Consider the following 15616-nt stretch of genomic DNA (forward strand, 5'->3'; position numbering starts at 1 on the left):
CACCCTAAATCTACCTTCTAACTGATATCCCTAAATATATAATTAATAAAATATATTCTTATATAATCGAGAGAGGCTTTAAGCCTAATGAATATCCCCTTAAGCTTATTAATACTTAGCTTAAAGATAGAGCTTAATCCAGGCAGCCTTTAAAGTAAACTAAAGAAAATTAAGGCCTAATTATCGCTAAGGTTAGTATAGATTAATTTAGCAGGGAAAAAACACTTACTAATATCTCTAGCAAGCTTAGCAGTTAGGGCATTAAGATCTTAACTGTAACTATCGCCAGAATCCTTAAATTAGCAGGATATAAGAAAATAAAGCCAATAAGGAAGCCTAAACTAACTATAGTAATAAAGAAAGAGTGCCTAAAATAGTATATTACTTATAAAGATTAGACTCTTAAAGATTAAAAAGCTATAATTTAGTTAAATAAGACTTCTATAGTGCTTCTTTATTACTGCAACGGCTATTGCATTTAGAGGCAGCCTAAGGAGCGATTTCTCTATAGCTGTATTTATAAAAGATAGAAAGGCTCTAGTAAGTTTATATTTTAGGCCTACTTTTTATATAATAAAAAGGGTCTTTATTATTGCTAGTCTCTAAAGACCTTAAAAGAGAAGAAGGCTACTAAAGAAGTAATATAGGTAATAAATAAAGAGCTTAAGCCAGTTATAAAAGAGAAATAGGAGCTTAAGAATAGAATAAGAAGGCTAGGGCTTTATAACCTACCTAGCAAGAAGCCTATATAGTCTTAGAATAAGGCTAATAGCAAGCTAATAAGAGAGAGAAAAGGCAGTATTAACTAATAGCAATACTATATAAAGATCCTAATTTTAAGATTACTTCCTTTTATAAAGGAATATAAAAAGGAAAGACTAAATACCTTTATATAAGAAGATCAAGCTTCTGCTTATAAATACTATATATAGCAGCTTCTATATAACACTAAAGGAGTTTAGAGACTTCTTTAATATTTAAATTCGCCAGATTTAAATACTATTAAGCCTACCTGGCTATAAATAAAGAGAATAATAATGAAAAAAGGCGCCCTAAAGAATAGAAAGGAAGCTATTTATAAGTAAGAGGCTATATAAAATAACCTTCTGTAGGAGCAGATCCAGGCATAAATAAAGAGAATTCCTATATATATTTAAAAAATCATAGCTTTAAAAAGTAGGAATAAGTATAAAGAAGGCAGGGGTAAATAGGTATAAAATTCGAGATTTATAGGTATCTAGTCTTTTGCCCCACTTAGTGTAATTTTAGCGCCGGCAAAGACTTTTAAGACGAACCTCCGTACCCGTATCGATAGCTCGTATTCACAACGCCTCTGTAAGGCGTAGAATCATTAACTAGTAGCCAACCGCGTCTATTTCTGCCTTCCCTTCTCCTTTTCAAGAGGGCCGGAATCCCTTCGTGCGACGCTACCTGCTTTCCAGCCCTTGCTAACATGAATCCTCACTGCGAGATCATCGGTAAAGTTCTACTACAGCTGAAGGGAGTGACTTCGTTAGACTGCTCCAAGACAGAGTACCCTCTCATTCACCCCTGGATACCAGCTTTTTATTGACTAACCGTGCTATGACATCGACCACCGACAAGGAATCTGTTTTAGTGCAGTAGCTCGTCATTGTGAACCCGAGCGATATTCATTAGCAGAGCCAAGCTCCCCATTTCTGTTGGTTGATCGTTAAATGTCCAGGTTTCAGCTTAAACGAGAATTCATTAGAGTCGGTCGCTAATAGACCCTTTAAAGACATGGGTTGGTTGAGTACGAGGTCATTGTAGGCATGGAGTAGCGACCAAACGGCCAGGATCCCAAATTAAAACCCACTCGCTTCATCTGCCCTAAGATTACGGATAGATTCAAAATAAACAATGCTAGGCGACATGTCACAGCAATTGAGGGGAATTCACTTAACATAACGTGATGTAATCAAAAGTGCAGTCCCTGATTGAGGGTACTGTATTGTTTGTCTATCCGAACGGCGTATCCAAAGTTTATGTACATAGAAGTCAACGACTGTCAACCGGAGCTGATTCGCCCAAGAAACCAAAAACACCCCAATCCAGAATCTCCAGGTCTAGGTCCAAGTGGTACCCAAGTGCCTTTTTTATGTCTTACGCCCCAGCGCCTTCGGGGGTGAAGAGATTCCCGCTTCATGAAAAGTACAAGTCGTAAGAAAAGGGTATCCTTCGTATTGTTTTCATGATTCAAGAAAACGTGTTTGGCGTGGCGCTTAGTTGAACCACCACTCGACCTCGGTGCGGCCAGAGTCGAGGCTGCCCCAGATCTCCTCGTAGACCTTTCGGCTGACATCGATGTCGTTGATATCGCAGCTCGTACACTTATCGGCGACGGTAGCCTGGCAGGTCTTGCCGTTGGCCTTAATGGTGATGGTCTTGCCGCACATGGGATTGTTGTTGGAGAGCGGGCCCATCAGGAGGTGGGAGAGAGCGACAATGTTGATCGAGTCATCCTTGCCAGTGTCGTTCTCACCGCAAGCACCTTGACCAATATCATAGTAGGTGAACTCACCGTGCTTGGTGTCAGAACCGCCGGAGGAGCTACCACCGGAGGCAGGCTTGGCAGCTTTCTCCTGCTGAACGGGAGCAACCTCAGTCTCGGGCTCGGCCTCCTTCTTGGGGGCTGAGACAACAGGCTTGGGGGCCTGAGTGGTGGGCTGAGGGGCAGGAGCCTGGGTGGTGGGCTCGACGGGAGCGACATACTGAGAGGTAGGCTCAGCAGCAGCCTCGGCCTCAGTGGTGGGCTTAGGAGCAGGAGGAGGAGTGTAGACGCTGGTGACCAGAGTAGTGGTAGGGGCAGGAGGAGGAGCAGGCTTCTTTTCCTTCTTGGGGGCAACCTTCTTGGGGGCGGCCTGAGTTGTCTCGGGCTGAGGAGCAGTAGTAGGCTCGGCCTCAGGTCGGACCCAGACGGTGGTGGTAGCGTCGACCATCTTGGTAACGTACTCGATCTCAGTCACCCACTCAACCTCAGTGACAACAGAGCGCTTCTCGTTCTGGTGGTGACGGCGGTGGTGGTTTCCATGAGGGTTGGCATGGGGCTGAGCAACAGCCGCAGCGGCGAAGAAGGCGGAAGCAAGAGTGAAAGACTTCATGTTTATGTATGGATATAGGTTGTTGTTGTTGTTGTTGTTGTTGTTGTTGTTGTTGTTGTTGTTGTTGTTGTTGTTGTTGTTGTTGTTTCCGAGTTCTGTTATTCAACCAAAGAGTGGCTGTAGCTGTGATACGTCTGGTGTGTAGACGAAAGGGTATCTCGACGCGATGGATTGCTAGGCAAAGGATGGTTTAGATTCTGTTCCACAGGAATGAATCTATTCAAAAAAGAATTGAAGGAATGGACGTTGATCGTCGTGTGAGGGAGTGTGTGCGTGAGAGAGAAAGAGTCCTGCTCAGTGCTCAGGTGGGAATGAGTGGTGTTTGAACTCGAAGAGATCGTAGGTGAAGAAACGAAACAAGGGGAGGAACCGACTCTTCCTTTAATACTACGCCTCGCCGTAAAAGACGGCGCCGGCTCATTATGCTAGCTCTTAAAAAGACTTGGCTTTAGACTAGTACCTTACTCCTAGCCAGGTACCGAAGACTGGAGGTGTGCCATCCATAACCAGTGCTGAACGCAGTGTGTCCGCAAGCAACCCGCTGGAACTTGTGAGTCAAGGGTACCGCAACTGTAGGCAAAAGAACCGCAGGCGGCGGCGTACCGGATTCATCCCCGGTAGTGGGAGCTGAGAGGGCGTTCCGCTTTGGGGGGGGGGAACTGGCCACGCGTGGTTTTTTCCAAAGAAATCCACCCACAAGCATAGCCCACACACCCAATTCCAAGCCAGTCTTTTCTCGTGCTTGGCCTTGTTCCGAGGTGGATAGTGGAGACGAAACGGGCCACAGCACGGACGTGGCAAGCTGCCATCTCTTTCGCTCCTCAGGAGGTTTTCACCGGGCCATTGGGATCTGCTGGAGCCAGCCATAAAACACTTCCCTGAACCATGCAAACGGTCTGCCCTAACAGCTACGTAAAAAAAAGCCAGAGCGCTACACAGCCTGAGAAGGAGGCCTGCGGAGGACAAGGAGAAGCAAAATCAACCCTGTCGCCGCCCTTCAGGGGTGCCGTGGCACCATCAAGGGCATTCATCGTATTGTGCTACAAAGTTGATCGCCAGCCTCCTCGTCCAGAACAGAACCTCAAAACCCGTCCTCAATCAGCTAGCTGCCTCATCTGAGGACAGCTCTGCGGGGAATAGCGACTCACGTATTGCGGGTCGCGTCATCTCAGTATAGCGAAGTTGGAGAGGTCTTGAAGGGAATCATCAGAGTCATATCACCGAGCAACGTGATTTTTCAGATCCCTCACCACCCTTACAGAGAATGCACGCAGTCAAGTGGTCCAACTCAAGGCATGTTTTCTCACCCAGGATGTTGTGATTGGTCAGTCTGCAAGGGGCCGCCCTGTCGTCAGCTTCCGAGTTAGATCTTGTCAGGGCTAAGAGGCAGCCAATGACAGTCTATATGTGCCTGACGATGGCGGGAGGTCTGCGGAGCGAGAAAACAAGAGGACCAAAGTTGGTGGAGGGGGGGACACACATAGGAAATCAATCTCTGAGTTGTCCTGTTCGCTGGCGCCTGTGCCTGGCCCGAAACGCAGAGGCTTGAGAGGCTTGGAAGCACTCAACGAGTCAACGTGCATCCGGGAGGTGTGGAGGGCGCCATCCGCCAAGTTGAAACAAGACCCATTTCTTCCCAGGTTCAGGGCAACGTTAATCTGGGTGCCACCTCATCCACTCATTAACAACCCAACGGCTTGCTGACATGGCTTGCAGCAGTACATAGGAGCAGTTTAGAAGTCTAGAAGCGTGAGAAAGTACCAGAAACCCGGTGGTGTGAGGGAAATAAAAAGTCTTCTTTGCCGCCTTCTTTTGCTGGGTCGTTCGGCATAATGTTGGCGCCAATGCATGCGTGACGTTCTCACTTATTGAGTCGTGCTCCAAGTCATTAATCCCTTTGCTCTGTTGTCTGTGTGAACATATATGCGCTTTCACTGTGATGCGATGTGATGAAAATCTTACGGTGTGCTTGAAATTTCTTGAGAAAGATGCAGGCCACCATGACTTGGTTTTCTTTGCTAGCACAGACTTCATTGGTCCAGCTTGAACGGTGTCTACTATGGAGTACTCCGTATTGCAACAAAGAATAGACAAGTCTCAGACACATGTCGCTCGGAGGATAGTCAGTAACACAGGTGTGGGTGCTCTGCATTTCTATTCTCTCTTCCACGAATTCCGAACCCTCGGATCAGTGAGAAAGTCAACAGTTTGAGGGCCCATATACCTCCATCATAACGACACATACTCGGAGCGATACTTGAGGCGGACTACCATTGAGTCGACTCAAGAACCCTTGGCGATGTTACATTGAAGTCCTGTTGGTCAGACTTACTACCAGTATGCAGTCCGGTCAGCGTCACTGTGTTTCCTCATCAGGTCTCCGCGCCAGGACTCAACAATGCATGGACAGTTTTCAGGCGCATGCCAACAAAGATGCTGTGTAAACAAAGCGTTCCTTGACGTTTCTCATCATCTTGACAGTTGAGGTTGACTTTCTTTTCTGGTAGTCTTGGTTTGGCTTGTGGTTGGGCGGCTGGTGAAAGAAAAGAGGAAAAGGCCCTGGCGCTGGAAAACGGGCCTATCCTCGTCGAATATTTCTTCGACCTTGAACGCTTTCTTGGCCATTTTGACAAAGGTCATGTCCGCGCGTCTCCTCTTCTTGAAACAAAAGTACACGACAGCTGCGGGGTTAAGCTCTAATAGAGCCTTAAGCGTAGACATCAGCAGAGGGAAAGCAGGTTCGAAATAGACACATTCGCCAGCCAATATCACGTCTGGCTTTTGCTCTAGCACGGCAGCTGGCAAGTCTTCGCCCCTATATGAACAGACCAGTCAGCTTGGTGGCTGACCCTCATCTAACCAGGGGATTGGTACGGCAGAGGAGAATGTTACACATGGAAATAAAGTCGATTTCACGTACCAGTTGAGCACCATCGCCTTGGCTTTGTCTTGTAGGTTGTTCAGTTCGATGTTGTGCTTCATCAACTCATACATCTCCAGCTGGTCCGTCACTAACAACTGGTTCTGAAGCTGACATTCTAAGGCGACGGCAAGACCGATGAGACCTCCGCCAGCTCCAAGCTCCAATCTACGACCAACGAGTCAGCAAGTCTACTCCGTCTTTGGTTATACTCACACTGTCTATGCAGACCAAGACAAAGGACCCGGTCCGAGTCACATGCATGCGATAGCAGTGTCGAAGTTGAAGAAAGAACGCGAAACTCACATCCGAGCGTCAGCAAGTCGGTCTTTGTGGTAACGCAACATATGCTTGCCGAGAAGCATTCCCGCGGGCCACGTTTGCCCACCACAACCAGATCGCACATCTTCGTGCACCTTGAGAGGACTGGAGAGAACGCCATCGAAATCGACAGTCGCAACGCCACTGGCCTTGAAGGACGGCAATGGAGCGATATCCTCGCTGATGGTGACCGCGTCTATCAGAGGGGACGACGGCGGACTGCTCATTGCGAAAGAGTTGTCGCTGCTCAGACCCTCGATTTCAGTCCCTTGACTTTTGCTGAGGGGTCAAAGGAAAAAATAGACTGCACGAAGTAGTCGGATCTATCACGACTAGACTACCTAAGTTGCCCTCAAGGGATAGTGTTGAAAGTCGAAGGGATACCGATGCAGTGGAGCTTGAGAGGCGCTGCCCTGCAATAAAGCGAGGAAGATGATTCTGTTCTATTCAAATGAAGCAAGAGGAATAACTTTCTATGACTTGGTTGTTCCGCCCCTCCAGGTAGGTTAGGTACTAGGTAGGCTACTCCCTCTTGCACCTGCTAACCTAGAATAAGATAGCCTTCGATCGAGTATCTGTGAAAAGCACAACTGCCCTGTGTCACCTGCAGACTTTTTTCCCTTCTAAAGTACCTATAATCAACCTATGGCATCTCTTCCTAGGTAGGTACTAGGTACTCGGCTGCTCATCTTTGCCTCTGCCACTTGGTGCCGATTAGACTACTTTTTTTCCATTTGTATACGTGTGCGATCCAGACTCAAATAGACCCTTTTGTTTTTGTTGGCCGTCGCCGTCGATCAAAAGTGCGCTATTACATACATCCATCCTCCGCTTAAAGAGTCATCGAAATAGTTGAGCGATTGGCTCGTTAAAGGCTCTGCGGGACTGGCGATAACGACTAAACTATCCCAAAACCCATACGGAGTACTCCGTTTCGATAAGGGCTCCTCCACAAATAAATTCGCCGAGTTGCTCTTTAACAACAGAAGTCGGGTGTGATCCACTGCTACCTCACTCAAGTGAGTGTTGCTACTAAGAAAGCTGAAAGCTGATAGATTCAAGGGTCGATTCATGTTGCATCAGGTTGACGATTCCCAGGGAATGGCTCATACTGAGTTAAATGCGCAAGGGAGGCGTTATATGATATCATGACCAATATATGCTCTTTCAACAACACCATTGCTAATTATTGACTCTCCCTCTCCAGCCTTCTTTCCCTTAGCTCGATGGAGCCAGTATCCTGTCAACCTTCATGATCACCATGTCGAGTGGCTACGGTGTCTCACCGATCTCTCTGGGCTACCAGGCCTTCCATAGGAATGTGACTACAGTGGTATCAGCCTGGAGTACCGTTCCTTTGGTTATACCCACCACACGTCAATGTCTCTCCATCTCACGGGAAGTTCTAGTCAACCTGAGACATCTTGCCTCCTCTTGAAATGGATTCAGCACCCGTTCCCTTAACTGACTATCACCACCAATTTTTCTCCCGTGGTTCAAAAAGGCTCAGTGGAGAAGCTATACAGGAATGAAGGGCTCAGTATTCCTCTAGCTCAAGCCTGCAGCTTGCCAGCCATCATCATGTCATTCACGATATGCCTTCGTACGGTCGTCTGTCTCCCGGCCTTCCTGTTTCTCACTTCTCTTTCCTTCATCCTTTCGACTCTATTCAGCGACTTGCTATTCACCTGGATGGCGTTTCATGTTACTCTATTCGTACTTGAACACTGAGCAGTGTATTGTCATGCCATGATGGCTTCCTTCATACTCGCTGTTCTCCTTCTCACTATCTCAGGACTCACAAATTCTCAGCCAACAATCAACTACCCGATTAACTCTCAGTTACCACCAGTAGCCCGGGTAGATGAGCCCTTCTCTTACGTCTTCTCTCGTTACACATTTCGATCAGACTCCAAAATATCATACTCGCTCGGAGATGCGCCAAAATGGATTTCTATCGACAGCAAAGATCGCCGTCTTTATGGCATCCCGACCAACGACACCGTTCCCAGTGGCGATGTGGTAGGCCAGACAGTAGAGATCATTGCCAAGGATGATTCTGGCTCAACGTTGCTAAGTTCGACTCTGGTCGTGTCTAGGAACAAAGGCCCCTCCCTCAAAACACCACTTCTGAAGCAGATTCAAGATTTTGGCGACTATTCGCCGCCGTCATCACTAATCTCATATCCTTCTACGGAGCTCAGATTTACTTTTGATGCCGACACATTTGAATACCAGCCCAATATGATCAACTATTATGCGACTTCGGGCGATGGCAGTCCCTTACCTGCTTGGATGATGTTCGATGCTGGCTCATTGACATTTAGTGGCAAGACACCTCCTTTCGAGTCACTTATCCAGCCTCCTCAAACGTTTGACTTCCAGCTTGTCGCTTCGGACATTGTTGGCTTTTCTGCCGTGTCAGTTGCCTTCTCTGTCATTGTGGGTAGACACAAACTTAGTGTTGACAACCCCAACATCACTCTGAACACTACCAGAGGGAAGAAGCTTGCATATAGCGGGCTAGCAGATGGCATCAAGCTTGACAATAAGCCTGTGAAGATCGACGACATTGATATTTCAACAGATGGTATGCCGGACTGGCTGTCGCTGGACAAGAATACATGGGATATCGAGGGAATACCAGGGAAAGGCGATCATTCAACCAACTTCACCATCACGCTCCGCGACTCATACCAAGACACAATCAACATATACGCCACTGTCAATGTCTCGACTGCTCTGTTTCGCTCAACTTTTGACGGTATCAAGGTCGAGGCTGGAAAAGATGTCGATCTTGATTTGCGGCCCTATTTCTGGGACCCTGAGGACATTGACCTTCAGATTTCAACCAACCCGAAGAAGGATTGGCTAAAGCTTGATGGCTTTAACATCACCGGGAAGATCCCAGTATCCGCTTCAGGAGATCTAAATATCTCTGTGACAGCTTCGTCAAAGACTTTGGATGACACAGAGACCGAGGTTCTAAATTTGAGCGTCATACCGTTCGAGCCCACATCCTCATCGACAACTCAATCTCGCACTTCATCAACATCTACGGGCACGTCTACTTCTGTCGCGCCCACCGGAAGCTCTTCAGAGCCTGATGTACAGTTGTCTGATTCGGATGGGAGTCTGACGACTGGTATCCTCCTCCTCGCGATTCTTCTGCCTCTTCTGGTCGTCATATTCCTATCTATGCTGCTTGTTTGTTGTCTCCTTCGCCGCCGCCGCAAACGACAAACATATCTCTCGTCCAAGTTTCGCCATAAGATCTCCGGGCCCGTGCTCGACAGCCTTCGTGTTAACGGGGGCTCAGCGGCAATGCGAGAGGCCGACAAGGTCGAGATTATAGCAGCTGCAGGTAAACAACAACGCCACCCTATCAGGACGCCCCATTCTGATATGGATTCGGGGACGTTGGTTATGACATCTCCAACATTGGGATTCATGGCGACACCTCTTGTTCCCCCGAGATTCGTCGCTGAGGATTCTAACACCAGTGTATCTCGGTCCCTCGGCACATCTAACAGTGAGGACGAAAGAAGATCCTGGGTCACAGTTGGAACTACAACTGCAGGGCGGCCAAGTCGTGACTCTTTGAGGAGCCAACGATCGAACTCAACATTATCGCAGTCAACCAGTCAACTGATACCACCACCAGTGTTTTTATCGGATGCAAGACGAAGGTCTTTCATGGGGGGTAACGATGCAGCCGACTCCTCGCTCAATGGTCTCCCAAGCATTCAATCGCAAAGAGCATTGTTCCAGCAGGGCTCTGACTACTACACAAGTGGCAATGAAAGCTCATTGGCTTTCGCTTCCTCACATCTTTCCAGTCCAAGGCTCTTGACTAGGGTTCCAACACGAGCGCCAGATGCTGGGCTCGGTTCTCATGCCTCAGTAGGTGATAGTGAGGGCCCTTCAATGGGGGCAACTCAGAGCCTGCCAGTATTGATACGACCGGAGCTAGAACGTCTGTCCACCCAGGAACTACTGGGAGAGGATGTTGGCCCTGGTAGCAGACCATGGTATGATTTGGAGGCACCCAGAGGATATGTCAGCGATCCTTCGTTTGGTTCCGGAGAGAACTGGCGCGTGTACGAATCACAGCGCGATGGAACAGGCGCATCATATCACCAGCTAGTTGATGAGTCGCCTTTCCATCCACTTCGGCCAAGCACGGTGATAAGTTCGAGCCGCTGTGGAGCACAGCCTGGAGAGCGGGCAAGCTCGGAATTGATATCCCCAAGTCAATGGGGAGATACTCAGAACAGCATCCGGGGATCATTGGCGTCTTTACGGCAAGGCTTGGGGCATTCGATGAGCAAGTTGTCTCGCTTAAGTGTCGATCCGCTCAGTTTTCCTGGCAGCAGACACTCGAAGCCAGCAGGAAACTCATCTGTGAATTGGAGAAGAGAAGACTCAGGCAAGTCAGAAGGTGGCAGCTATGCCTTTCTCTGAGAGTTGAAGTCCTGTATTGATGATGTATATGTTGGAGCATGAGATACCCTGGCGCTTCGTATTTGTTTTGGTATATTGATAATTTGTTTCTTCTTGCTTCTTTTCCTTTTTCCTCCCTTGGCGTGTTCTTTGGGAAAGAATAATTTAGGTGTTTTTTTTCTTTTGTAGATGGGGTCTCTAAAATTATGTTTGGTCTAGATTAGTAGCACAAGTCCTCAAAGGACAATCATGATCTCATTAGATAAATAAGAAATTTTAAATACCTTTAATACTGGCAAGTGACCAACGAAATGACACCAATTTATTTTGTATTGTAAGGACAGATGGGCGAAAACGGTATTCAATGGCCAACAGTTTAGGGTAAGCTGAACGGTTTATTATACAGATCTGTTATATACAAGTATGGTCTTTTAGGTATTGTGTACCATCAGAATTGACGGCGTGATTTCCAGACCTATCCCTCTTGAAAATTGAGAGTTACCTGTATGATAACATAAACCCTTCACTTAAAGACGGACTCCACGGTTTGCAATTTCTCTCAAACTCAAGCCTCAGAGATAGCATCATCCTCTAACAAAAAAGTAATCAGCCACAACCGCAGCCACAGCCCTACCTGCTATCAATCAATACCTCAAGCACGCACGGATGGGGATAAGAAACTGGGTTTTGTGATTTTTTGGAGCCGGACCGGACCGTCATCAAGGGAAGGGCACGCGACCTGATCTGAGGCTTATGTGTAGCATCCGATCAAATCAAATCAGGTTCTTGAACAGGTAATTCTCAACAGCCACTCAAAGCAGGCAGAGTAGCACAGATGAATAACATACGCGGCTAGAAGTGGCGAGGACGAACATGGAATTTTTTCACGCGTGACAGTGAAAAAAAAAAAGGAGCGAACGAGAGGGGACTGTTTAGGCGCCAGCGGCTGACGGAACTCTTACACGACACGACATACTCATGCAAAGTTTTTTCCCCCTCTCAACTGTAATTTTCATGCATGCAGTGGGTGGTTTTAAAAAAGGCTCAACTTATTCATTGTATCGATGGGGTGATGGTTTGTATGGATGCATACATCATAAGTAGCCAGTGACGTGAGGTCATTGTATCACCTCGAGTTATTTCATACAAAGCGTGGCTGTCAGTGGCGGTCCCATTCCTATGGGAGCAGGGGTTAACTAGCAGAAGAGCAGCCCAGATTGATGATGTAGGGACAGGAACAGTTCAGTATATTCGCCCCTGCCTTGGACTAGAATGGTGCTAGGACCAAAGTAGTTGAGCTCTTTGCCTTTCAGATGGGATGGAGGAGCGAGATATCACGGTTGAAAACACCTTGATTGGCACATGCTGGTTGATATCAAGCTGGACTGTACCTAAGGTCCCCCTAAGATAGGTACTAATTATGCCTCGAGGAGCACAAGATTCAGCAATACGCAAGGCGGATATCCGTAGATGGATGCTACACTTGATAGTTCCCCGAGAGAATGCATAAATCCATATTAATCCAGGACATGCGATACCCCGGCCTCATCTGATTTTCAAAGCCCGCGCCTCAGGTCGAGCCCAGCTAAAAACATCCACCACCTCAGGGAAAGGTGCCGACCGAGGGTGCAACTGTTAGGCAGCCGCTCACCTGGAGAGCTCCAAATTTGGTGATCACCACCACTGAAGCCTAGTGATAGTAGAGCTAGCTACAGCACTAGCCCCCCCGCCATAGGTGCGACCTCCCGCCCGACATCACCTCACCTAACCTCAACTCAACAATCCACACATCCAGATCCATCTCTCGCACGTCGAAATCTCCCTCTTCCGCATCAACAGAAAGTGTGAATCCACCTTTGACCACGCTCCCGGCGCCGGCATCGTAGTCAACCCCATTCATCTTCTTTTTCTACCTTTTGCTTTTGCTATAGTTTCTTCTCCTCATACTACTCATACTCATACTCGTATCTCTTGTTCTTAACAAATAACTAAAATTCTCTTGTCGAGCGAGATCTTATCTCGTCATCCCCCCCCCTCCTTCAAACGCCCTCCTCCCCCCCCCGCCAACCCCTCGTCGGTCGATCTTCCTCATCTCTTCTCTCCTCCTTCCGCTCGCCGTCCTGTCTCGTCCCAGCAACGCCTAGGCTTTCTTTCGATCGAACCGGCCTAACAATATATAGCCATGGGTCAGACTCTATCGGAGCCCGTTGTCGAAAAGGTGCGTCTTGTGCCTTTGAATTTTATGTACTCGTCTCGATCATCTGCGCGGCTTTGTTCGGGTTTTTTTTTGTTTTGCATTCGGCCATTGGGATTTAGCACTCGGACCTGGCGCGAGAGGGGCAATCTTGCTCAGTCATGAGCCCCTCACCCAGCACTGGCGCTGGAGCCCACGCAATACCAATTTCACCAGCCGCGCCTATATCCTCAGCCTTGTCGGGAATATGCACCGACCACCAGAGGCTTTGGGCTTGTAACTTGGCTCTTGCGATCATTATTTTCCACGCCCATGTCCACATACTGATATCCGCTTCCCCGATGTTTCCGCTGGCTGCTTTGTCGTCAGACCAAGTCCTGCTAACGCTTCTTTTCTATCCTACAGACTTCGGAGAAGGGTGAGGATGAGCGCCTCATCTACGGTGTTTCGGCCATGCAAGGCTGGCGCATTAGTATGGAGGATGCTCACACCGCAGTACTCGACCTCGACTCAGCCAAGTCTCACTCCAGCAAGCTGTCCTTCTTCGGTGTTTTCGACGGACACGGTGGTGACAAGGTGGCACTATTTACCGGCCAAAACATTCACAACATTATCTTCAAGCAGGAGACCTTCAAGTCTGGTGACTATGCTCAGGGTCTGAAGGACGGTTTCCTCGCGACCGATCGCGCTATTCTCAACGGTATGCCCCAGCTTTTGGCCTTTTCCGTTCTCCGCCATGCCCGATAATAGACAAATCGTTGCCTGGCTTCTTGAATATCAACTGCTAACGTGTCATGTTTCGCCAATATCAGACCCAAAGTACGAAGAAGAGGTTTCCGGTTGCACAGCCTGTGTCAGCTTGATCGCTGGCAACAAGCTCTATGTTGTCAGTTCGCCCCTCGCCATTGTTTCCCTCACTTTGGCTTTCACCTTCACATCCCGTTGGTGGATGACATACGTCAAGAAGCTGACCCGTAAATTCAGGCCAACGCTGGTGATTCGAGAGGTGTTCTTGGTATCAAGGGTCGTGCCAAGCCTTTATCTCAGGACCACAAGCCCCAACTCGAGAGTCAGTCACATCACTCACGCAACACGAGCGATAGTACTGACATCCACACTAGACGAAAAGAACCGAATCACAGCTGCCGGTGGCTTTGTCGACTTCGGCCGAGTGAACGGAAACCTCGCCCTCTCGCGTGCTATTGGTGATTTTGAATTCAAGAAGAGTGCTGAGTTGTCCCCCGAGAACCAAATTGTCACAGCCTACCCCGATGTTGAGCAACATGATCTTACAGATGAGGATGAATTCCTGGTTATCGCTTGTGATGGTAAGCTACGTCGGCTCGAGTGATGAGGGAATAACAGTACTCACTAGCATAGGTATCTGGGATTGCCAATCCTCTCAAGCCGTGGTTGAGTTCGTCCGACGAGGCATCGCTGCCAAGCAGGAGCTCGACAAGATTTGTGAGAACATGATGGACAACTGTCTTGCCTCCAACTCCGAGACCGGTGGCGTTGGCTGCGACAATATGACCATGGTCATCATCGGCTTCCTCAACGGAAAAACCAAGGAAGAGTGGTACGAGGAGATCGCCCGCCGGGTCGCCAACGGAGATGGCCCATGTGCTCCTCCCGAGTACGGTAAGGATGATACCCGCTCTGCGAATTAAATTGGACGTCTGGACACAGACTGACGTGAAACCGGTAGCCGAATTCCGAGGACCTGGAGTCCACCACAACTTTGAGGATAGCGACAGTGGCTATGAGATGGATCCTGAAAACAAGGGACGAAGCTTTGGAGTTGGTGGGTACCGAGGCCGGATCATTTTCCTCGGCGATGGCACTGAGGTTCTCACGGATTCAGATGATACAGAAATGTTTGACAACGCCGACGAAGACAAAGACCTCGCCAGCCAGGTCACCAAAAACCCGTCATCCGCCGAGAAGGACACCGCTCCTGTAACTGCCCCTGGCGCCGCCGCCGCCGCCGATAACGCTTCCGCCGATACGAAACCCGCCGATGCAACCGTTACGAAGCCTACCGACAAGGACGCAGCGGAGGAAGTGAAGAAGGAGGCCAGTGCCCAGGAAATCAAGAAGGAAGAATAGGTTGTAGTCTGAAATTACGGGGTAACGGGCTTGAACTCAACCTAGGTGTCGCTTCTCCCTTGCACCTCCGGTTATGTTTCTCGGATCCCAGCTTTCTGGGAAGTTTAAAGGGCAAGTGGTAGATGGTGGTCACGAGAGGGGGTTGTGATATTCTCATGTTAAGTCTTGCATCTCAACTTGTCGGTGTATTGGTGTCAAACCTGGATCTGGATCGTGCGCTCTTCATCGACTTGCCGAGGCGCATCACGAGAAGAGCGAGACTCGGAAAGGATATCATGTTCTGGGCTGAGGCGGATACAAGGAAAGAGAGAAAGAAAGAAAGAAGAGCGAGAGAAACCTTTTTTTGATGTTTACGTACGCATGGGATTCCCATTTTCTTCACGTCGCCATGAGATCATCCGTCTCATTCCAAATTTCCGTTGCGAATGCCAGTCTCTCCCTTGGCAATGCTGGGATGATATGCTCGAGTATGGTTGGATTGCTTTTAGAGGGGTCAAGAGGCAGTAT

At 48.4% G+C, this 15616-nt stretch overlaps 4 protein-coding genes; 2 read left to right on the forward strand and 2 right to left on the reverse strand.

Annotated features, from left to right (window-relative positions):
- Positions 1 to 2243: 2243 nt before the first annotated feature.
- FFUJ_07193 (related to rasp f 7 allergen) lies at positions 2244 to 3122 on the reverse strand (the record flags this gene model as incomplete). The annotated part of the gene is made up of 1 exon (XM_023577418.1): positions 2244 to 3122. One exon carries the CDS (start codon positions 3120 to 3122, stop codon positions 2244 to 2246), a length of 879 nt encoding a protein of 292 aa, XP_023430493.1.
- A 2469-nt stretch (positions 3123 to 5591) lies between these two features.
- FFUJ_07194 (related to putative N2,N2-dimethylguanosine tRNA methyltransferase) lies at positions 5592 to 6590 on the reverse strand (the record flags this gene model as incomplete). XM_023577419.1 has 3 exons in its annotated part: positions 5592 to 5937; positions 6043 to 6210; positions 6349 to 6590. 3 exons carry the CDS (start codon positions 6588 to 6590, stop codon positions 5592 to 5594), a joined length of 756 nt encoding a protein of 251 aa, XP_023430494.1.
- Positions 6591 to 8115: 1525 nt separating this feature from the next.
- FFUJ_07195 (related to Bud10 protein) lies at positions 8116 to 10827 on the forward strand (the record flags this gene model as incomplete). Its single annotated transcript, XM_023577420.1, has 1 exon — positions 8116 to 10827. The coding sequence occupies one exon, from the start codon at positions 8116 to 8118 to the stop codon at positions 10825 to 10827; it is 2712 nt and encodes a 903-aa protein (XP_023430495.1).
- Positions 10828 to 12988: 2161 nt separating this feature from the next.
- FFUJ_07196 (probable protein phosphatase 2C) lies at positions 12989 to 15109 on the forward strand (the record flags this gene model as incomplete). XM_023577421.1 has 7 exons in its annotated part: positions 12989 to 13024; positions 13406 to 13700; positions 13813 to 13886; positions 13985 to 14069; positions 14122 to 14328; positions 14381 to 14641; positions 14709 to 15109. 7 exons carry the CDS (start codon positions 12989 to 12991, stop codon positions 15107 to 15109), a joined length of 1359 nt encoding a protein of 452 aa, XP_023430496.1.
- Positions 15110 to 15616: the final 507 nt, after the last annotated feature.

The sequence above is a fragment of the Fusarium fujikuroi genome, chromosome FFUJ_chr05, assembly GCF_900079805.1.
Source record: "Fusarium fujikuroi IMI 58289 draft genome, chromosome FFUJ_chr05".
NCBI lineage: Eukaryota > Fungi > Ascomycota > Sordariomycetes > Hypocreales > Nectriaceae > Fusarium > Fusarium fujikuroi.